This window comes from Megalops cyprinoides, chromosome 9 (assembly GCF_013368585.1).
Source record: "Megalops cyprinoides isolate fMegCyp1 chromosome 9, fMegCyp1.pri, whole genome shotgun sequence".
Taxonomy (NCBI): domain Eukaryota; kingdom Metazoa; phylum Chordata; class Actinopteri; order Elopiformes; family Megalopidae; genus Megalops; species Megalops cyprinoides.
Window position 1 is genome coordinate 1,412,876 of NC_050591.1, and position 23,810 is coordinate 1,436,685.

At 41.2% G+C, this 23,810-nt stretch overlaps 1 protein-coding gene across 4 annotated transcripts; it reads right to left on the bottom strand.

The window, feature by feature from the left end:
* Positions 1-8,283: 8,283 nt before the first annotated feature.
* Positions 8,284-20,171, bottom strand: LOC118783533 (sialate O-acetylesterase-like). Of its 4 annotated transcripts, none has more exons than XM_036537451.1 (10): positions 19,356-20,171; positions 16,485-16,646; positions 15,865-16,028; positions 15,625-15,763; positions 11,309-11,492; positions 10,924-11,051; positions 10,672-10,805; positions 10,083-10,237; positions 9,180-9,366; positions 8,284-8,760 (listed from the first exon to the last, which is right to left on the bottom strand). In XM_036537451.1, the coding sequence occupies exons 1-10, from the start codon at positions 19,477-19,479 to the stop codon at positions 8,527-8,529; spliced, it is 1,611 nt and encodes a 536-aa protein (XP_036393344.1). In that variant the 5' UTR covers positions 19,480-20,171; the 3' UTR covers positions 8,284-8,526. The 4 variants fall into 4 exon arrangements, with proteins under 4 accessions (XP_036393344.1, XP_036393343.1, XP_036393345.1 ...); XM_036537450.1 differs by having other exon boundaries at positions 11,309-11,495; XM_036537452.1 differs by lacking the exon at positions 19,356-20,171 and adding an exon at positions 18,463-18,667 and having other exon boundaries at positions 11,309-11,495.
* Positions 20,172-23,810: the final 3,639 nt, after the last annotated feature.

Sequence of the window (23,810 nt, forward strand, 5' to 3'; positions counted from 1 at the left end):
TATAGATCTATTACTAAAGACAACATACAGTGAACAACAGTTTTAAAGCTATGAGAGTATATTTGCATATACATTCATACAAATCAGAACATTTACATTAAAATGTAATCTTTTCTACATCAAGAAGAAGAATGTTATCATAATTTGATGGTTTTCACAAACGTATTTGTGTTCTATTGATTATCGATTTATTATTATTGATTGCGCTCATCTCTCTTCTTCCCCCTTTCCTCCCTCCCAGTCTCCTTCCCTCCTTGCTCTAAATTCTCTCCACTTTCAGATGTTGATGTCACTTGTTGATGTCAACTTCTGACATCACACTGACCTACCACCTATGCCTTGGATCCCCTTGGATCCCATTCCATCACCTCTCCTGCAGACCATCATCCCCTGCCTTCTGTCATTCATTTCCGCTCTGATGAGTTTGTCATACTCCACAAACTGTGTGCCTGTAGCTTTCAGGGAAGCATGAGTCACACCCCTGGTGAAGAAAAGGACTCTGGACCCATCTGCTGTCTAGAATTATCAAACAATCCCTCTCCATCCTTTTCTCTCTGAAACGCTTGAATACATTTACATTCACAATTATTCATTTAGCAGACACTTTTATCCAAAGCGACGTACAAAAGTGCATATAGTGGGCAAACAACAGGCACAAGGGCAAGACCTGTGTACAGGTCATACAGTGCAGATAGTGCTGAAGCTGAGCACAAGGTCAGTGTAGTGAGACAACTAATCTGGTCTAAGGTTACATAAGGTTACATATCTGATCTAAGGTTACATATACCAAATACAGTCACTGGGACAATGAAGTGCTGCTACCTAGGCTGAAAACATGCTACAAATACAACATAAGAGACAGTGCTACAAGTACGAGCCAAGAATCTAGGATTTACAAGGTCAAATGGCAAGGGTGTCAGTCCAGGTAGAGTCTAAAGAGGCGTGTCTTCAGCCCATGTCTGAAGGGTTGAAGAGAAGGAGTTTTTCTCAGTGGGGTGGGGAGTTCATTCCACCACTGGGGGCTGATGATGGAAAAATGACGTTGAGAGGAGTGTGAGCCTTTCGTTGTGTTGGTGGGAGGAGCGAGGCATCCGGATGTAGCAGAGCAAAGTTGTCGAGTGGGTGCGTAGGGTAGGATGAGATCCTGGAGGTAGGTCGGGGCGGGCTTTCTTGCAGCAGAAAAGGTGAGGGTCAAGGTTTTGAAGCGGATCCTGGCTGCGACCGGGAGCCAGTGGAGGGATCTCAGTAAAGGGGTGACGGGGAAGAAATTTGGCAGGTTGTAGATCAGCCTAGCAGCTGTGTTTTGGATGAGCTGCAGCGGCTGAATGGTGCAGGCTGGGAGGCCTGCAAGGAGGGCATTGCAATAGTCCAGGCGGGAGAGCACAGTGGCCTGGACAAGCAGCTGGGTGGAGTAGGTGGTCAGAAAAGGGCGAATCCTCCTGATGTTGAAGAGAAGGAATCGACAGGAGCATGTTGTCTGTGAGTTGTAGTCATTCAAGTCCAGCCTGTTGTCAAGGGTGATGCCCAGGCTCTTCACCGATGTAGAGGAAGTTACTGTGGTGCTGTCAACAGTAACTGCGAGCTCTTGAAGAGGAGAGAGCTTGGCCGGGATGAACAGTAGATCGGTCTTGTCCAGGTTAAGCTTCAGGTGGTTGGAAGCCAAACATTTGGAGATGTCAGCCAGGCATGCAGAGATCTTTTTGTTGACCTGGGAGTTGGAGGGAGGAAAAGAGAAGATTAGTTGAGTGTCATCAGCATAGCAGTGGTAGGAGAAACAATGTGAGTTAATAACTGAAGCAAGCGGGTTGATGTAGATAGAGAAGAGGAGGGGTCCCAGTACAGAGCCCTGGGGGACGCCTGTAGTGAGGGGAGTGGGTGTGGAGGTGGAGCCTTTCCAGTAGACCTAGGAAGATCTACCAGTCAGGGAGGACCTGAACCAAGAAAGGGCGGTCCCAGAAATGCCAATCTCTGAGAGCTTGGAGATGAGCAGCTGGTGATTGACGGTATCAAATGCAGCGGAAAGGTCGAGGAGGATTAGGACAGAGGACAAGCCGGAGGCTCTAGCTGTGTGTAGGGCCTCTGTCACTGCCAGGAGTGCCGTTTCAGTCGAGTGCCCGGGTCTGAACCCGGACTGGTGGGGATCCAGGAGGCTGTGTTTGTGGAGAAAGGGAGACAGTTGGTTAAGTACAACATGTTCAAGGGATTTGGATACAAATGGCAGGAAGAATACTGGACGGTAATTGTTCATGTCAGATGTGTCAGAGATTTCAGGTGTGTGTCAGGTTTTTTAGCAGGAGAACATGACTATTTTGTTCACCATGTTCACCATATGTTCTCAGGTCCTCCACGGGATGTACATCACCCATACCTGTCTCTTCTAGTTTCTGAGCGAATAAATCAAATTGGACTTGGTTACATGGTCGTTGGAATGTTTTTTTCATTCATCTCCATCATCAATCGCCATTCAGTGCCGCTCTTCAGTACTTGAGGTGGGATATTGAAATAGAGGGTGACTGAATTCCTTAAAAAATGTGATCACATAGCTTTGGAAACCAAGATGAATGCAAAGGGTTGGGACACTGAATATTAGAGATGTACAAGAAGTCCACACAATCACTTTGTCTCTTTGATAAGACAGCCCCATGATATCAGCATTAATGTCCCTATTCAACATCTATCACTTATAAACCAATTAACATAATTAAAAAGTCTGCTCTAAATAATATTTTAATGTGAACTTGGCAAGTGTTACAGTTTTGTCACTCGCAAGCTGCATGTCCATTTCTCACAAGTGCCTAACACCATACTTTTGAGCAAATACAGACGTTTTTATGATTAACGTGCATATGTTTTAAATTATTTGTATGTCATGGCTCACCTGATCCTTTCCTTTGCTCTTCTTTGCCACGCAAATACTGGAAACAGCTATCAACGTGTTATTTAAATGCTCTGAACAATAAAATACAACACATCTTTGTAGCGTCCATGATGTTTCCACATTTTAAAAGCACATGAACACACCGAAGTCGGAAGAACGACATCACAACTCGGGAAGTGGGACCAAACGAGGAGCATGTGAATGCAGCATTAGTGTTCCTCTCAGTCATGTCAGCTTATGAATTCAAGCTATGATGAAGACAAGACTGTTTTGATAAATGCTACACAACATTTATTTTACAATTGATAAGGGAAATTATATTTTTATTTTTTCCAAAACATGTTACATCTGGAGCCATAATGGGTTTCAAACTGTTTACAAGAGCACAGTCTACAGTTCTACCATGTTGCACTTCTGTGGATAAGAAAATGTTTATTTTTTTCCAAGAAAGATGTGTGGTGATAACCACTGGATGTGGGCAAGTAAAGCTGAAGAAAGTGAGAAAGTACCACAGCGTGGCCAATCAGTGATTTCAAAGCTTCTGTAAAAAGTGGGGGACAATAAAATAATAAAAAGGAAACAGTCATATCTGCTGAATGGACTCTCTATCTGCTGGCATTTCTTTGGTCAATGGTATCACTAATCACTATGTATTAGTGTGATAAACTTTGACTAGTCTGTGAATATTGGGAGAGAGGCATTTTTTTAACTATTTTGACTTTAAAAATCATTTATTGTGGGGAAAAAATAATCTGTTCAGACCAGTGGGGTTCCTGTGGGGTGAAGAACTGGGGGAGACCAAACCCTTGGGGACAATGGTTGTGTTGTGTGTGTCTATGCCAACAAAACCACAACACACAACCACACCACACAAATCCCCCAATAAAGGTCTGAACGGAAACCTGACTCCTGTGTCTTAAATGTTTCCACAGTTAATAATGTTTGTCATTACTACAAACACTCTAGAAGCAGGGACCAACAGGTTATGAAAATGGTGCGGAGGACAATGATTTTATCAGCTTACAACATGTTTACTCAATTTTGTGTCAAAGAGCCTGTGATATATTCAATAAATTAAACATTGCATAGCAAGGAACATTTATTAATTTATCAGATGCATACCAGTGTATGTACTTGAACACATTGTCATTGCACAGACTTTTCAAAGTATTTGGAAATTAGTGTTTGTCTTCCAAAATTCATTTGAACATCGACACCTGAATGTTAAAAATAAAGAGCTGAAATAAATTAACAGTTTTGAATTAATTTATTGTTGAATTATTGTTTTATGCATTTCAGAGCTGTAGTGTATGCTATTGCTTCTGGAAGTCACTGCAAAATTTAAACTAATGTTATGGTCATAGCGTAATTCACATTTTCATTGTAGAGCATGTCAATTCACAGAAATCACTATGGGTTCAAAAAATATATCTGCATCATGCTGTCTTTCTGGTGAAACTTTATTTGATACTAAAGAACCAATACTGGTGAGACACTGAGAGAAACCAGCAATGTGATAGCTACCATGGACAATTTGTGTCTGATTACCAGTTCTACAGCATTTCTTCAATGATTACCAGTTCTACAGCATTCCTCCTACACTCAGATGGGTTAGATGCCTAAGCCAAATGTTCTTTACTCGCCAAGGGGATGGACCAGGGCACCTCCATGCTGGGTAAATCCAGAAGTTCCATTATGCTTAATTCTAACACAGCCATGAAGCTTTGCATGTGAGGGAATTTGGGAGCCATGGCCTGTTCTTCTGAAGTGTTGAACACCTGAGTTGGATGATAGCCTTGTTATGGGGTTATGTTAACCATACCAACTGCCACAGTCTCACAATGATAAAACCAGCACCTGAAAAAATGTGAAAAGAATGTTGCTCTGACTGCCACACAGCCACAAGTCCCCGAACAGAACATCTGCCAGGGAGACCTGAGCATTAGCTGTTCCTAGCTGGATGGCAGTCACATTCATCAGGTCCAGAGCCACTCTCCAGATCCCTGTCAAAAGAGTGAGAAATTACTGTGTGCTCCTTGCAAATCTTCTTCCAGCATATTCATGGTTTTGCTTAACAGTATCTCAAGATACAGTGGGATCTGGAACTGTAGTTTTCTGACAGCAACCATAAAAATATGGGCTGAAATCAATCAGTCAATCAATTAATCTGGCAGAAAATATACAAAAGTGAATCTCTGACAAAACAGAAACACAGATTTAGCATAGAAAAGGCTTGATTTCATAAATATTAGGTATTGCCAACATAACTAAACTGAACACTGCATGCTCTGAAGCTTTCTGTATAACTATGTGATTGCCATAATAGGAGGCAAAGTGGAACTCCTCACCTGGAAAACAGGCACGATACGTACTGTAAATGCAATCATATATATTTATCTGCATGACATACAGGGTGTTTAAAGTGAACAGGGAGTGTTTGTAGATTGTTATCATTTCATCGGTGTGATGTTCAACACCACACCAGTACAACAACATTCTTTACATAGCATCAACACACACTTTCAGATGAATGTCTTTCCATGATCTGAATTTATATATGTTACTGTTTCTCTGCGTGTGTTACAGTTTGCAGGTCAATATTATTTTACCACCAACAACTTCTCTTGTCATGAAACAATGCATTACAACAAAAAGCAGTCACAGAGTACAAGGGTAAAGATGCAGAGCAGACACAGCACCTCTCTATTAAACTTGGTTTCTAACCTTCTTTCCAAGGCTTTTTGTCTGATCTGACAACATCTCTGGTGACATCCGTACCTATTATGGAGAGAATCACGGAGAAAGCAACCTGTTCTGCACAGGTAGACACACAAATGCATTGTGTGCAGTCAGTAAAACTTCTGTGCTTTGTGTTTTGCTGTCTGCGGATGGCAAAACTTGCACAATTTGCCACTGCATTAGCAGGCTAAGTGGCCTTGTCAGATCCAAAGGGGGGTGTGGACGAATATGTATGTAATTGATGAACATCCTGACTGGAACACAGAGGATAAATGGTCCCTAACTGCCACTAGGATGCTGTTACCTCAACATTCTAACAGTGATCCTTCTGTGTGAAGCTTTGTTGTAAATATTCAATATTCAAGTAAGAAGAGTGCCCCCTACTGGCAAGCCAACACCACTTCCAGCAGTAACCTGGTTTCCCCATGTCCTCCTTTGTATCCTTTGGCAGAGGATGCATCCATGTAATCTCATGTGGAGTTTTACAAGGATCCATGACATAAACTGCTACACAGGTGTCACATCATATTTATTTTTATATTGTTGCAATGACATAAACACTCACTACAGAAATTAGGAAAATATGTATAGGATATATAAGCAGTACATTGATAAATCACACACAAATAATACTTTGATGGCAAATGTTCACATCTTATGGATTCTTCACTCTGAATAATTTGTAAAGACATGGTGTAATATTTTAAATCTACCTTAAAAACTTTATTATTTGACATTTTGTACAAAATGCCATTTTATGGATGCAATATTTTTCTACAAAATAGACAAATTAACCATACATTCTATGTTGAATCATGTGCGCTGAAGAGGGAAGGGATTCCTATTAAACATCATATAACATTGACAAAGTTCAAGTAAACAAGGATGTTCCATTTCTGTCATTGCATTAGGTACCTCCTTATTTTCTCCTTGTATTACATTTACATTTATTAATTTGGCAGACTTACAAGTGATGTAGAGTACAACACAAGCAAAAAAACCCTACAGAGCCAACAATATGAGAAGCACTGCATGACCAAGATTCAATGGTTACCCAGGCAAGGTACAAACTACCAGGGAAGGCTAACGAGTGCATTAAACACTCGTTTACATTTTATTTTTATAATTTTATTTGGATCTTATTTTGATCTGGTGGTTCACTGTGTCAAAGGTGGCAGAGAGCAGAGAGATTGGTGAACTTCGTGAACAGTTTGTATCTCTTCCTCTTCTCCTTGATAGGTGTCACCAAGGAATCAAGCAGATGCAAGAGATGCAAGGAAGAGATGTGAGGACTCATTGCTAAAGTACACACCTGTGGTTTGTGTTGCACTTAATGATGGACTCCATTATGTGTGCTTAATGCCACTGCTGACAGCTATTGATAATGCTCCTCTTCTACAGCAGTCTGCAGTTTACTGTGTGTAAAATACACATACATGTGAACTATCATACTGTGAGCAAAAGACTGATCTATATTGGGCCTTGGAATTCTGGGAGCTGTGGGGTTTTAAGCTGGCTTCAAATCCTGGACATGAGACTTTAAGAAGGGGCCCTTTATTTAATAACTATATTAAATAACTGCAATATTTACTTAAATACAACATTCACTTCAATAACTATTCTGAACCCATTTTTGTTTATTTGACATGGTTTTAAAAAATAAATTTAAACAAGCATCAACCATTTATAGCCAATTCAGTTCTTACTTGATTGCATCAGGGGTAGATTTGGCTGTCTGCAATTCATAAAAATATTTTGACTGCAAAATTCATGTTTTCACTTCTTTAGATTTACATAATTTGTAAACTTAACTTAAATCTTATCTGAGTCTCAAAAACAAAAAAATGACAGCTTATGTGTAACATAACTGCATAAAAAAATGAAAGCAAAAATTACAAAGGAAATAGGTTCTAGAAAAGCTCTACAACACAATTAAAAGAGTCGACATCAAGAGCAGAGAATTATCATTACAGTGTCATTAGAAAAATTAAAGAGCCAAATAAGAGAAATCCAAAGGACTAGAAATATTCAGAGTTTATTCCTCATTCTCTGCACTATTGAACTTTTGACTGTTGTGCTAGATTCCAGACATATACGCCTGAAGTATTTACCTCGAGTTGAGGGAATGGGCCCAAATGTATTTTGCTGGCCAGCAAAAAATACATTTCCTTGAAAAAGGAAAAGTGATGACATAATTCCAATTGATTTTGATCATTTCACCATGACGTATGTGTTCTCACGTTCAGTCAATATGGACACAAAAATTACTGTAGAGCACACAATTATATAACACTTGGATCTGAACCTTACTCACAAGTAATTTTATTTGTAACATCCTGCAAGGCTGTGGACAGAAGATACATATGACTGGTGATAGGTTTCCAGTTAAAGAGTGTGCGAAAATATGGAAATCATGTTTTTAAAAGTACATCTCGTATAATCTGTTTGGGATTTTAACAGCCCATATTTACTGTTCTTTGACCTTACTCTGTTTATGAATTATGTCATAGTGCAAGATCAAGTCATATAGTACATAGTTAAGGGATAGCATTATATTTCTTCATTATCAATATATACTTTTATATATTATTATTATATACCTTCCTTTTATCCTAATTTACAAAAACATGGTTTTAATAGATGCTTTGGAACATAATTCACCCATGAACACTCATAGTTTCTTAAAAGTGCAACCGTAAGGAGCTTAGTGTGTGGATTTATCATTATTGGTGCTCAGTTCTGGCAAAAGTGAAACACTGGTCAACAATCTCTCCTAGGATCACTGAAGCACCGTCTTTAAGTTTTCCTGCCTCTGATTTTTAACACTATGAATGCCATGTTGCCCTGACTGATGTACCATCTTTAAGACCCCTTCTCTTGTTAACCTCATAACCTTACAGTCCCCCCTGCTATGGCCAGCGGTTTACAATGAAAGGTGGAGCAGGCAAAACTCGGTCGGCACTGTAGACAGGGCAGGCTTTGATGTCACATGGCCAGTCTTTCCAAGCGTAGCGCACACCGGACACAGTGTTCCGACACTGGACAGCTGACACCTGGATGTAACTCAGGCCCCAATGCATGATGGGAGCAGGGACCCATCCCTCGTTAGATGAGCAGTTGTTTTTTGCCTTGGTGCAGCAGATCTGGGAACACAGGATGGTCACAGATGGGTTTGGGAGAAAGAGAATGAATCAGATCAATCCCACTTAATTTTAAGAGCCTTTCTATGCAATCAAGAAACAGTTGATGAACATGCTGTTTCCCTTATACCCAATTATGACTTCCTTTGCAAAGCAGAGAGAACATGAATGAATGTGAGTGGCAAACAGGTGAAACATTTCCAATTTCATAGTGTTAGAAAACACACTTTAATATATGTACTTGTGGTCTCATTTGTCGTATGAGATTAAAGTGAAAGTTATCACTGAGCTTGATCAGTTTATGATGTTTTCTAGCAGCATAAACAGGCTATTAAAATGTGTGATCCCTGAGATTAAAATATCATTTATTTCAAGTTATAACAAAGAACTACATTGGTTGAGTTTGTCCAATGAAGATTTACCTCAAATATAGTTTTGGATCGGGTGACAGAGACACTCTTAGTGTATGTGATGTTAATGCTGTCTCCTTTCAGCAAGACTTTTACAGGAAAAGGCCCCTGGAAGGACACGCCTTTGTCTCCGTAGGCCACTGCTCGTGCTCCCAGTGTCAGTCTGTAGGCCACATCCTGCTTGTTGCGTGGGTGGATGCTGGAACACAAAAGTAGCACTTTGTGGACCAAATTAAACCCAGAGAAAGTGCTTAGCAAAACAATCAAAAGACAATATCCTCACTATATACTTTTTACGTCCAAATGAACACTTTCCCTCCGTTTGATTTACTCTTCATATTTACTTCTTCCAGAAAAGTAAATATGTACACACACACACACGTATGCGCGTGTGCACACGCACACACAGTATCCGCATATACTTGTACAAGTGTGTGTGTGTGTGTGTGTGTGTGGGCGCGCATGTGTACAAATGTATAACCTGTAAATTTTCCCTGGGTTTAATTTTCAAGTACCCATTGAAAATCAAAGTGAATCAACCTGGTCTCTGGGACAACTGTGAATTAGATGTCTTGTTCTCAGTTATCATAAAATGCCTGTGCTTTACCTGTATTCCCCTGGCCCTTCCATCACAAACAGGCATCTCTTACTTTTAGCCTTTCAATAAATGTGTGTATATGACTGATTAGTCTACTATGGTTTTTCAGGGGTGGTATGCTTAATTACTGATATTTTTATTGCCATTTTTTGTTTTAGCATTGATATGAATACTTGAATGTGAGAAAATGAGGGATTATTTGCATGTCACCAGTTAGCACCTGTATTTTGGCATTATAGAGAAGGAATTTACTTTAATATTGGCTCACCTAGCTTTCATTTCAACCCTCTTCTGACCCACCTGTCCCTCCCCCTTACCTGCCCCAAGGTGACTCCTCATCTGGCAGGTCCAGTGCGACTGCCATGAAGGTTCTCTTCATGCGGAGGTTGGGAACGTAGCCATACCCCGCTGTCTGGTGCCAGCGCAGGTTTGGAAACCCGTCACTCATCGAGCCCTTATGAGACGTGGACAGCTGGGAACAAGAAACACAACATCTCCATTAAAGGGTCCTTTCCTGTACTTCCTTCTGGAGCTCCTCCATAATCATGAGTGTGATTTCAGTGTTTCATAGATGATCAGATGGAACAGGGCACTCAAAATACATCTGGGCAGCTTCCATGGCTGAATACAACTCAGGGAAAGTTCTGTTTGGCCAGCATTCATCAGCACTGATCAGTGTGATTTATAAGGGCCAGTGACTTGGTATGCATATTATATGTCTTTCAAAACACGACTTTTTTGCAGAAAACATTGCGTTAATTTTAAACTCTTACTAGAATATGCATATTAAATCATACTTGGGAGATGAACTGCTGATCAAATTTCAGAGAGCAGCCCAAGATGTCCTTTAACTGGTCTGTGAACTTGATGTCCATCTGCGCAGGTGTTGACCTGTTGGTACCACACCTGTACGAATCCAAAAGGGAAGTCTGGGGCTGTCTGTCCCCCCGAGCCCTTGTGGAAACTTATCCTCCAGTCATCAATCATGGCGGGGAAAGCACAGATGTACTTGTCCTGATGGTACTCTGTATTCGCCTCACCTGTGATGAAAGTACAGTGCAAAGTAGTCAACTGCCCTCATGGGACTTGATCTGGTGAATTTCAAACATCCTGGGCTCCAAGGCCAAAAAGGACAAAACACCCCCTAGATAGGCTCACCCTGATACCAAATGGCTCCCTTGATGGTCATGTTGAGTAAGGGGTGGATCATGGCATTCCACAGCACTGAGTTGCTCCATGCAACCATTAGTCCAGGCATTGTCTCGTATGGAGTAAAACAAGGGTGTCTGTCAAACAGATGCAAGATAATTATACCAAGAGGAGCCTTGGAACACTAAGTGTTAGAATAGGTACAATATCATGATTGAACAGAAACGTTGCCTTGGAACAAAAAGGAATTAGGACATAGTGTTTGACCAGATGCAGGACTGAAATACTGGGAGAAAAATGTCAGGAGTTGAGATAATGTCTGCTCATCTTTACAGTACAATGCCCCTGAGTAAATCAGTCAGTCAGTCAGTCATGTTGGATTGCATCCCATCACCTGAGGTCCTGACTCTCCAGGCCACACTTCTGGAGAACCCTGTGTGATGACCATGCCTCCACGGGTGTTCCTCCCCAGCAGGACTCCACCAGCCCCACGGGATATCCCAGGGTCTTATACAGGTAGCGGCCAAAGAGCCAGCACACAGCCGAGAAGTAGGTGAACTCGGGGCCACCCAGCAGCTCTGCTTAAGAGAGTTGGACAAAGTTGACATCTTGTCAACACCAGTCACTTTTTATTGTTAACAGACTTGATGTGGGGTCCATCCTAGTGAACAGGCACTGAGATCTTAGTGACAATATTTTTATCAGTCTGGGATGTTCAAGCGTATTTGAATGACTTTTCTACTGATCTTATTGATTTAAAGAATCAATATTCTATTTGGTTTTACAAACTGTTTTTATGGACTATATGGATTTAATTGATTGTCAATTAAAATTATCTTGGTTTTTACTGTTTCATGTGTTTTACTGATTTAATTGTCTTTGGGACTTCTTTTTCTTTTTTGATTTATGTTTCTTATGTTAAATGTTGACAACTGCTGCTGGTAAATGAGAGGAAGTAATACTATTCAATTCTACTTTGGGCTTCAGTCAGTCCTCACCCCAAAATGGTGGTGGGGTGGATGGGAGCTCCATCCAAGGTTTTTGATCAAAATAGAGAGACACACTAATTGCTTACGCAGGTACATACACAACCAAGATACTTGGTTTAGGAGTGTTCTACTTTTCCATGACGTCCATTCATGTCATTCCCTCTCCCTCATGATGTCCATTTGAGTTCACACAATTTCCCTCCATACTCACACAACCTATATGGTTAAAATATCCATTTATGAGGATTTACAATTTACAATTTACAATCTGTCATTTCGCAGACGCTTTTAAACCAAAGCGACTTACAATTAGTCAATCAATCAAAGTCATCAATCAGGTTTAGCTGACTACCTCATAGGCAAAAGATCACAGTAGGAATGCAAATTAATTATTTACAGTACCATGCTCCTGTATATCCTGCAACAATAAAACAGAAATCTGCAAACAAAACCTGCAACATAGAGACAGGGTTAGTACAGAAGATTTTTTTTTTTTTACATTTTATACCATGACACATAGATACATAACAGAAAGGCTACACAATAGGGGACAGGTAGATTCTGAAAAGGTGGGTTTTCAGGCTCCTGTGGAAGATGGCGAGTGATTCCACAGTTCTGATTAGGTGAGGAAGGTCATTCCACCACCGCGGAACGAAGGCAGAAAAAAGACGTGGCCAAGTGGAATGGCTGCCAGGTTCCTGAAGTGAGGGGACCACCAGCTGCCCAGAGGAGGTTGAGTAGAGAGATCTGGTTACAGTGTATGGAGTGATCACAGACTGAAAGTAAGACGGGGCAGAGCCTCTTGTGGCCTGGTAAGCCAGTACCAGTGTCTTGAAACTGGATGCGGGCTGCTACCGGAAGCCAGTGCAGTGAGTAACGGAGTGACATGAGAGTGTTTTGGGAGGTTGAATACCAGGCATGCAGCAGCATTCTGAACCAGCTGAAGCGACCTGATAGCGCAGGCCGGTAAGCCAGCCAGTAAGGCGTTGCAGTAGTCAAGGCGGGAGATGACTAGTGCTTGAGCTAGGAGCTGGGTTGCTTGTTGGGTAAGAAAAGGGCGGATCCTCCTGATGTTGTAGCGGGAGAATCTGCAGGACCGGGTGACCGCCGCAATGTGGCTAGAGAAGGTTAGCTGGTTGTACAGGGTCACGCTCAGGTTTTTGGCTGACCTGGAGGGGGTCACCACAGAACTGTCAATGGTGACCGTAGCATCAATCATTGGGGAGTTCTTTGCTGGAAAAAAGAGAAGCTCAGTCTTCTCCAGATTGAGCTTAAGATGGTTAGTGGACATCCAGGAGGCAATGATGGCTAGGCAGGCTGCAATGCGTGGCTGGACCTGAGAATCGGAAGGGGAGAAAGAGAAGAACAACTGTGTGTCATCTGCGTAGCAGTGGTAGGAAAGACCGTGGGCAGAGATAACCTGTTCAAGTGATTTAGTGTAAAGGAAGAAAAAAAGTGGGCCAAGTATGGAACCTTGTGGTACCCCGGTCTGGAAAGGACGGGGGCAGGAGACTGATTCCCTCCAAGATACCTGAGGGAACCGGAACTGTCAGACAGGTAGGATTCAGGGTCATCTGGAGATTTTGATGTCCGCCATCTCCTTTCACGCACGCACAACGTTTGGTTCTGTCTGCACAAATGCAGTCAGTCAGCCAGGGACTGGGAGGGGACAGGCGAGCTAGTTTGGTAACAGGGGGACAGGGGGTGTCCAGGGAGGAGGACAGTGCAGAGAGTACAGTAGAGGATTTCTCCTCAACAGAGAGAAGTGAGAAGGATTCAGCAGAAGGGAGAGAAGAGCATACAGCAGAAGAGAAGGCACTTGGGGAGAGGGTGTGAAGGTTGTGTCGAGCTAACACTAATGAGGTGGGAGAAGAGGATTTAGGGGAGGATATGAGTGGAAGGGAGAAGGATAGGAAGTAGTGATCAGAAGTGTGGAGAGGTGTGACCGAGAGATCAGAAGCAGGGCAGCCTCTTGTGAAGATAAGGTCCAGCTGGTTGCCAGCCTTGTGTGTTGGTGGGGACTCCACTAGGGTGAAGTCAAAGGACTGAAGGAGGGGGAGGAGACCAGCAGACTAAGTAGATTGAAGAGAAGACTTAAGTCCCCAAGCAGCAGGATGGGAGTGCCGTCCTCAGGGAAGGAGCAAAGGAGAGTGTCCAGTTCATCTAGAAATGACTGCCGAGGGCCTGGTGGACGATAGAGAACAGTCATGTGCAGTTTACAAGGGGAAGAAACAGTAACAGCATGAAATTCAAAAGAGGTGGGGAAGATGGAAGGGAGGGAGGCGACACGGAAACTCCACGAGGGGGAGATCAGGAAACCAGTTCCTCCACCCCTCCCCAAGGGTCTGGGGGAGTGGGAGAAGGTGAAGGCAGAGGAGAGGGCAGCGGGGGTGGCGGTGTTCTCTGGTGTGATCCACGTCTCAGTGAGGGCTAGGAAGTGTTGGGACAGCATGGAAGCCTGTGCAGAAATAAAGTCGGCCTTCTGTACTGCCGACTGGCAGTTCCACAGGCCACCGGAGATGACAACGGTAATATCAGTAGAACGAGGTGGATGAATAATTTGCATGGATAAAACTCTTAGCCATAATTGCAATTTTAAATTTTCACCCATTTTGCTATCCTCAAATGCTCTGTCTCTTTGTTTTCCTTGCCATATGAAAATTGGACTATTTCCATTCGCTGTAAGGCGTGTTCTCTACTGTCTCATTAATTTCAACAACAATGTGGCTCATCAACTCAGTATGCATATTCCAAGCTTGCAGGTAAGAGACCTGTTGAAAGACAGGGCCAATTAACAACAATCAAGCTTTAAAGAAATATTCCGTACTCTTTTCAGGTTATACTTAGTGTACTGGCATGGAGAGAGGAGAAGCCATTTTCAATCCATGCAATTCACTTGGTTCAGTGATTAAAGTGAAAGCATGACTAATACACATAGCATATGATCAGGCCTGAGGGGATTCAATTTATAATTTTCCATGACTTATTTAAACAGCAAGGAGAGCATCTCTGAAGAAGTGCATGTTAATGCAGTGTGAACTCAACTAGCGGAGAGCTGCTCCAACCTCATCACAGCGGAGTGATACTTTGTGATGCTTTGTGATACTTTGTGTCATGTGACCACACCCCACATCTGGAATGAAAGGTTCCAAGACATAAAATGACACCTTAGGCATTCTGGATACATTTTTTGCCATATTTTCTTTTTGTGACTAAGACCCCAACATGCCATACAAGCAATATCCTCCTCCTCTTTCATTTGATCGGTGACTGTGACAAACAGATTCTTTGACATTAGCTAAGAAAGTAACCATATTTTAGGAATTGTGTTTTTATAGAGAAACAAAAAACAAAAGAAGAGACAAAGCAGCTCCCGAGTAGGTGACAGAAATCACTAATCAAATTCCCTTTCACATTTCCAGTGTCACCAACTATGCTTTTCTTCCCAGTTTTATAGCTGATCTCACCATACACAAGTTTTACCATATTTATGTCAATCAGATGATTAAAATAAAATAAATAAATAAAAGACAGTTATTACTACCTGGAGTGTGACTGGAAACCATGTTAAAAATACATATAAAAATGCAATACATGAGACTTTATTGAGATTTTGACTGCCTTCATTCCTAAAGAACTGGGTTTGCTAAACCTTGAGGTTGACCATTGATTAAAAAAAGAAAACTTTATTGCCAGAGGAAACAGACCAGGTATTGATTACCTGCTGAGGGGATGGACCAGGGCACCTCCACCCTGGGTAGGTCCAGGAGCTCTGTATTGCTCCTCTCCAAAGCAGCCATGAAGATTCGCACATGAGGGAACTGTGGAGCCATGGCCTGTTCTTCTGAAGCATTGAATACCTGGATTAGAAGATTTTTGTCTTGTCTTGTTATGGGGATATCTTAGATATAATACAAACTGCCACACAAACATGATGCCTCACAATGATGAGAAACTACACCTGAGAAAGCGTGTAAGCCATATTGCTCTGACCACTACACAGCCACACGTCCCCAAACAGAACGTCCATCAGAGTGACCTGGGCATTTGCTGTTCCTTGCTGGACAGCGGTCACATTATAGGGACCCCCGGCCTTCATTGGTTCCAGAGCCACCCTCCAGATCCCTGTCAAAAGTGCGAGAGATGACTCATTAGTGTCTGCTCCTCACTCAGAAAATCCTGGCTTCAAGGCAGTAAAAAATTATTGGCATCAAGCAGGCTGAGTAAACATGTTGGTCCTGTCCTGGCTTAACAGGACATACAGATTTTTACACAGCGCATGCAGACAAAAACAATGTTGGTTACATCTGTAATAGATATCTTCCCTGAGATTTACTTTCTTAAGTTAATCAAAGTGACAATATCCTGACTTCATATTCACATTTATGATACAGTCAATGTTCTTACTGTTGCACTTATTGGGAGCTTTTTCCTTTTCACCTTTTCATCAGCACCAATTTAACCCAGGCAGCACCAATGAGCCAAGCAAGTGCAACGTATGGTACAATGCAAAAAATGACAATGTCCTCTTGCTGTCACACCGTAAAACCACAGGCACTGTTACCACCATAGACCACTCACCATTCTGCACAAGCACAGAATGTTTTCTGTTCTCTTGTTCTCCTTTCAAAGAGACAATGACTTCTGCCCCGTCGCTCCCATATCCCCACAGCACTGACTGCTCTGGAGCTTTCTGTAAAACCATGTGATCACCATAATAGGAGGCAAAGCGGAACTCTTCACCTGGAACAGGGAAATAGCATTTGAAAACATTTTTTAAAGACTTTACAATACAATTGGGAAAAAAAGACTTATGAAAGACCACTACTGGACAGTGATAATTTTGCCATGGTTACAGATAGGGGCGTCATGCAAGTCAAAATTCTGGGGGAGGGGATACAATTAGAGTGGGGGGCATGGGGGACCTTCCCCAGAAAAAAAAGAAAATAATGATGCAGTTTTCTGCAATTTGATATAAATATTCAAAGGCTTTGGGTGGATTATTTTAAAACTTCACTGAATCAGTTTTTGCAGCTCAGTAATCTCCCACTTCGCGGGTATGGTCACAGCGGTGTGATTAGCCGTTTAGCGCGTATGCTAAAACTGGTGCGATTAGAACACTAGACTGGAGAAATTCTAGCTAATTTTAGTTTTGAGGAAACAGCAATTTAACTCTAAAAAATATAGCAAATGCTAACTGAAAACTATGAGAAGCTTAATAACGCTAATGAAAACCATGTAACGTAATACATAGCATAAAAATAAGTTACGTGCGAAAGGGTTAAAGAATAACGAGATTTATATCCTCTGCATCTTGACCTGGAGATATCAAATGGAATTCAGTGTTTTGCTAACTATAACCAATGATAGTGGTGGTAAAAACTCAGCTCACTGCCATAAGATTCACACAGCTCTCCTTTACCAACATTAAATAGGATGCTATGCTATCACAAGTCACGACTAGCTAGCGAGCCAGAACGCTAAACAACTGGATTGAGGGATGGCTACTAACTTTAGCTGGTAGCCTACTAGCCAACTATCTTGCAAAGCAGAATATGCCTATATTTCTCAAATGCAATTAAGTGTGTATAACTAATTGCATTTCATTTTCACACGTTTGAAAAAGGGATTGATGCTCTACCAACTACTTCAGCAACACACGCTGTAGCCTACATCTCCTCCAACACTGATGGACACACAGTGCTGTGTGCGTGCGTACCTGCTGTTGCGAATCGATTTCATCCTGCAACTTTTGGAACTTTTGGAAGAAACCAATACAATAGGTTCATGATCTATGACATAATTAGAAGAATACGTTTGACACTGATAATATAAAATGATCATAACTACACATTATTAAAAAAATAATAGTTATAAAATAAAATAAAAAATATTTAAAATCCAGATATCAAAAATTTGGTGGGGCACGTGCCCCTCCAGCTTGAATGGGCATGACGCGTCTGGTTACAGACATTCTTGAAACATCACTCCATGGCGTATTCCAATGGAGCGTCACAAGACGTCATTTTTGTCAGCGTTTTCACGTGAAGAAATATGACCAAGTGACCCACACGGCCAGTAGCAACACCGTGGTTTAAAAAGTAAGTGAGAAAAGGCATAAGAGGGAATTCTTGCAACAAAACTTGCATTCATCATTTACGCACCTCCGGGTATAATTGAGAAAAGTCATGTAACATAAGTTGTAATTTTGTTACAAACTACTTTTATTAACCTTAAAACTATTACAGAAGTGAGTTTTTCTTAGTCATGTGATACTGTCAGGTACAACATACCTTTTGAGGAATAGCCAGTGCATGCAGATTCCGTGATTTGTCATGTATTTGGCTATATGAGATCTCACAATACAGCTCTCAACAGTTTCTTCGTTAACCATTACTTTCAGTGTTACATTACTATGATCATCACCTTTGCTCTCTATCATCTCATGGTAAGGCTGTCTGGTAACCCAACACTTTGTTCAATATATTCCTCTAACGAAAATCCTCACAGTTTCTCTCTCGGTTCAAAATACTGTATAATCAGCAACATAAATACTTACGAAAGGCGTTCAAAGGACCGACAGCGCAGAGTAGGTACAGTAGCAGCAATTCGTACATGGTAAAACTGATGTATCCTATGTTTTTGAAAGAGGAATTAGCATGGAGGGTGCTTATGAGCATGAGATCACATGGAAGCTCTGCAAACACAGCAAATCATCCACAGCGTTGCTGCAGTGACAATAACGCGAACACTTCCGTATTGAAAGAAATTCAGTTTTACCATTTATGTAATTCAACGAAATGAGATTTTGCTCAGTTTTACCACTGAGCTTTCATTTTAGTAAACCGAGGTACATATTAACGTAAATAAAATGGTACAGGTTTTGGAAGGAGAGTTTTTCAACTACGAATGCCATGGTATATCTTCTCGGGGGTGTGGCGGTAAGCTTGCCAGTAGTGGGGCGGGCGCACAAAACGCCATATCTTAAAAAAAAAACCCGTAATAAATACTATGTAGACACCGGGATATAAGGAGACAACTGAGGGTGCAATGCGCACCCCTGAGCACCCCCATAGTGCCGGCCCTGGACTCTGCCTTGACTAAAAACTTAACACAAAATGCTGCAGAAGATGCCACGCACTACATCAGGAATCTCTTAAACGTCTAATTCCGAAAAATAAACAAAAACGATTAACTGTCTGTAAGAATGGCGAAAGCGTGCCCAGCTTGTGGCCTCAAAAATCTCAAAATGTTTCAAAAGCACCTGCCGTCACCACTTGCTTACAAGTACCATGGCTTATCAGCAACGTTAAAATCAGCCCATACACATGCACGTTAGGATATAGTTCATACCATTTTGTAATCTAAAGTTGTATTCATATTGACATAAAAATCCTCTCTGAAAATGACCGAATATGACATGTTTAGAATCACGCTTTATCATGCCTTTACCCCGGTTGTTATGCGTATCATTCTGCCCGACAGCTGGATATTCACTGAAACCGATTGTAACGTGGGTAGGCTGTCCTCTTACTTTACGTGTCTTAGATAGTTGTGGGTGTGGTAGCTTACGCATAGCCACTTAGTTTTCCTTATTTAAGCTGCGTATACCTGCCTTTTTAGCGACCTTGCTTCTGCTTCCTGAACTGTGCATCTCCCGTTTCCTATCTGTGCAGTGGTGTTGGACCGCACGCTGTCAGCTGTCCTGTGTCCTGGGCTGCCTATCGAGGTAATCTTTACCCTATCGGGTGTATAGGTAGGTATAGTTCATATAGCGGCATTAACCGGGAAGAGCATGCGGGTATGTCAACACATTTATTATTAACCTAATGCTTTTATGTTTGTTCAGAGTATCGGTCGGCCAGTGCTGGAGCTATAGTTTGCCTCTGTCTGTGAGCTCTTGGGAGTAGTGTCTCCTGCTGTGTTTAGTCGAGGTAATGATTCATGGCGTAAGTTTGTTTCTCCAGCATTTACGGTAATTCCTGTGTTTATAATGCGTGCGACGATGCAGAGTTGATTGTTGTGTCCTTGTGTTTTAGGTTGTCCCCTCCTGCAACACTAGCTGCTGTTTTGCCTCTAGATAGTTCCGCCCTCAGCGGAGTGGGTTAGGTTAGACTGCGGGAACTCCTAGTGTTTTATGTGTGTGGCGGCGTGTTCCTACACGCAATCCAACGCAAACCAACGGGTCGTAGGTAGTTTTAACCGCTTTAGAACGATTTTAGTATAGTGGCCAAGGAGCTGTTTGGTGGGGCGGTTAGCATATTGGTATTCCCCTTCACTGTGTGTCTTAATGCTAACTGTACTTTATCACGTAGCCATGCGCTGGCGGTTTTGAGAGTGAATGAGAGAGCACTTGGGTGAGTATTTTTCACATGAGGGTATCCCTAGTGGTGAGTATACTTCTCCCCAACCAGCTCTTAGCCCAATTTTAGTAGTATAGTATTTTTATATATTTAAACTGTGTAATGGTGGAATGTATTTAAATAAATTGACTTTTTCTCTAAACTTTAATAAATTTATTGTGCTTCCCAGAATCACGTCTGTCTTATCCTTATAGAAGAACTGGAGGGAACCCTTTTCTTGTAGCGCAGGTGTATACTTGGGGTTTACATACATAAAACTATTTCCTTGGGCGAAACTCCCAAGGTGGCGTAGTTGAGCTTTGCCTGTGCCCCACACCTCATGGTCACACAATCAAATTGAAGTATATGTATTAGAATATGTACATGTATATATGTTTGAAAACAATCCTTCAGGCTTTACAACTCACTGGCATTTGTGTGGGAGGAAGGAAACAAAGAACACTTGCTGTCTGTTTCTAAAGATGTATGCATGTAACTTCAACTGCAAAAGGTGACTTTTCAATGTTGCTGTATTGTTGCTATGGCTGAAGAACACTACCCAGTGAGCATCAGAGCCTTCTCCCTATTGTTGATGGCAGTTATGTTCCAAGGTTTAATGAAGTATTATGATTGTTTATTTATTTAGTATGCTTTACTAAGTGAATGCACAGTAATTAACATTTCCCCAATTATGTCTATGTAAGACTGCCAGATTTAGCTGTAATGCTAATTCTCAAATGTAGTCCCTGGGCAGATGGAAAACAGTAGCACACAACAGCCACAGAAGGGGAACAAAACATCATGACTGGGTAGGAGAGCTGTAGTGTGGCCTGAAGAGGTGGGATTTCAGTCTGCATTGGAAGATGGCCCGACCAGTGTGTAGGGTCTGATGTTCAATTGAAGATAAGAGGGAGCCTTTCCCCTTCATTAATTTGTAGGCTTGGTAGTGTTTTGAAATGGATGCGAGCTATCATCAGTCACCAGTAAACATGGACGGATTATGAAATCAAGGGCCCCTGGGCACGAAAGCCTCCCGGGTGCATCGAATTGACTGACTGTTTGATAACAATAGCTGCACTTAAACACAAGCCTACTTGTTCTGATAATAGGCATGAGAATTTCAAATAACTTTCAACAAGAAGCATGTTTTGATAGTACTGAATGTTCATATTGTTCTGATAATTGTACTTATAACATTGAATCTAGTATGAAAGGTTGGCGTACATTCTGTTTCTTTCACTGAGGAGAGGAAAAAACGAGAGCCTGTTAACTCTGCCTAAATGCATTTATTTGGTCTTATTTATAAGGTATTTAACATGTGTATATGTTTTCAATAACACGTGCATAAAACAAAGCTGTGATTTATTATTATTAACGTACAACTCTTCGAAATGGCTGGTTTACGTATTCAAGATAATATAAGGTGGTGCGGAAATGGCAGTATAAATGGTCAGGAACGTGCATTTATGCACAAATCTGCTCTTCTCACGATTTATAGATAAGGTGTATTGTGAATTGGGTCACGATGGTTTGTCATTTTTAAAAAGTGGGTCCCCAGAAAAAAAAAGTTTGGGAAACAGTGCAATAAGTTATATTAATGTATTTGAATTGCCGACAAATAGCACATTAATGGACAAAATAAAAAGACAACTGCATAGCCCATCATACAGGCTTTACGAGACTAATACCACAGGCAGTAGCATTAGCCTAATCACTAATGACCCACGTTGTTAACTTAATACATCTAGGCTATGCCAACAGAAAATACAAAATGTGATTTCATACCAAATTAATAAAAACCATCATTGTTTCAAGCAAACAACTTACCAAGATCATAAAAATAACTAGACTACAACATATCATAGCATTAATTAAATCACATTAATTTTATTTACTATTTGTAAAATGAAAATAAATATGCATGAGACCAAAAATTATGATTTTTGTTTTTTAGTTCAATTGCCAGACGTGATAAAAGATTATAGAGACTGCATAATCTGCATAATTATAGCATCAACAACATAACCAATCTGATATATATATATTTTTAAATGCAATTTCCTTAGATGGATATTTAGGTATAACCACAATACAACTAAGTAGGCTATAAAATGTTCATTAAGCAGACTTTTATAGGGGAAAAAGGGTATTTCAAACCTGAAGATCCCCCGATCACTGCTAGAGGCCCTCAGAAACCCTTATAATTTGAATCAGAAACTGAATTCCTGCATTCACCAAGCACAAGACATGTAGGCCTACAAGGAATTTGACTTGGTACGATTGCTTAGACACACACCAACACGTAACAATGTGACACAGGGTACTCACTGACCATGGGTGCCGTAAAGGCATGAAAGGTGAGTACAATTCCCAGGGCCCTGGCTGGAGGGGGGCCCAAAAATCTCGCTGGGGGGGGGGGCTAACTGAAAATCCTAGCAGTGCCCCTGCCACTGACACACACACACGTTAGACATTCAAGGACATGTAGGACCTCAAATATGGTGCAAAACATAGGCTGTTTATCAATTCCAAGAACGCAAGAACGTACTTGTGTTCTTGAGAAGAACGTTCTTGCCAAGCGTCCTTGCCGAGAACGGTCTTGCAAGATCATGAGGATGGAGAACGCACGTATCAGAGATTGAGATGCTATGTGTACTTGCGTACTTGCTATTGCGCAATACCCTGGGCTCATCTCATTTAAGCAGTGATATGACAACACTGGCATTAACAGCACAGCATTTGATAAGCTTTTGTTTTATTGTGTTATATTACATTATTGTGTTGTATATTACATTTGTTTTGCCATAGTATAGGCTGCTATTTTGTTCATATAATAAAGTTAAGGACCAACTCTAAACTCGATTAATAGAAATATATATATATATATATATATATATATATATATATATATATATATATATATATATATATATATATATATATATATATATATATATATATATATGTATAGAGGTACACACAAGATGGACAGAAGGGCACTGGTGGCAGCGGCTATCGGGTCGCTTTACCTGAAAACTGAGGAGGAGGCAGCTGAGCTAAGGCACCGCATCCAGAGGAGGAGGACCAGAATGAGATGACGGAGGATGGCGAGGCTACGTTATATGTTGGCACTTGTCTTTCGCAGTGTAAGTGGTAGAAGTAACCAAATCATTTACTTAACAAGTAGAAAACCCTAATGGAATAGTACTATAGTACTCTGATAAAGTAAACACCTTACATTCTAAATTCTACTCAACTACTGGTACCTACTGGTATCTTATTCGTTGCTTCTGATTCGTAATTCCCGGTCCACTGTAATTTTTTAAAAAGTGGTTTCCTATTTGAGACTGCTTGTTTCCAGTTCTACAGGCTGATTCAGAATAGTTTTTAAAGGTCTAAATCACAGTATATCAATGAAAACAGATACACATTCTGTTTATGCGGTCAATAGCAAGATCGGGGTAGCTTTTGGTGGGTTAATTCGTTCTAGGCCAGTCATAACACCACTGTTAAGTCAGTCTTTCCTAATGGGTTTTCTCTGCCAAATGCGGTCTGTTTCGTTAAT

What these genes read in the sequence shown, in the direction of transcription:
- LOC118783533 (XM_036537450.1), bottom strand. Translation starts at nt 19,479, where the DNA reads ATGCGTAAGCTACCACACCCACAACTATCTAAGACACGTAAAGTAAGA. An exon ending in GGGAGCCATTTGGTATCAGG is followed by an intron (nt 10,806 to 10,923) that starts GTGAGCCTATCT and finishes CTTTCATCACAG; the next exon opens with GTGAGGCGAATACAGAGTAC. An exon ending in TCCCTTTTGGATTCGTACAG is followed by an intron (nt 10,238 to 10,671) that starts GTGTGGTACCAA and finishes TCTTGTTCCCAG; the next exon opens with CTGTCCACGTCTCATAAGGG.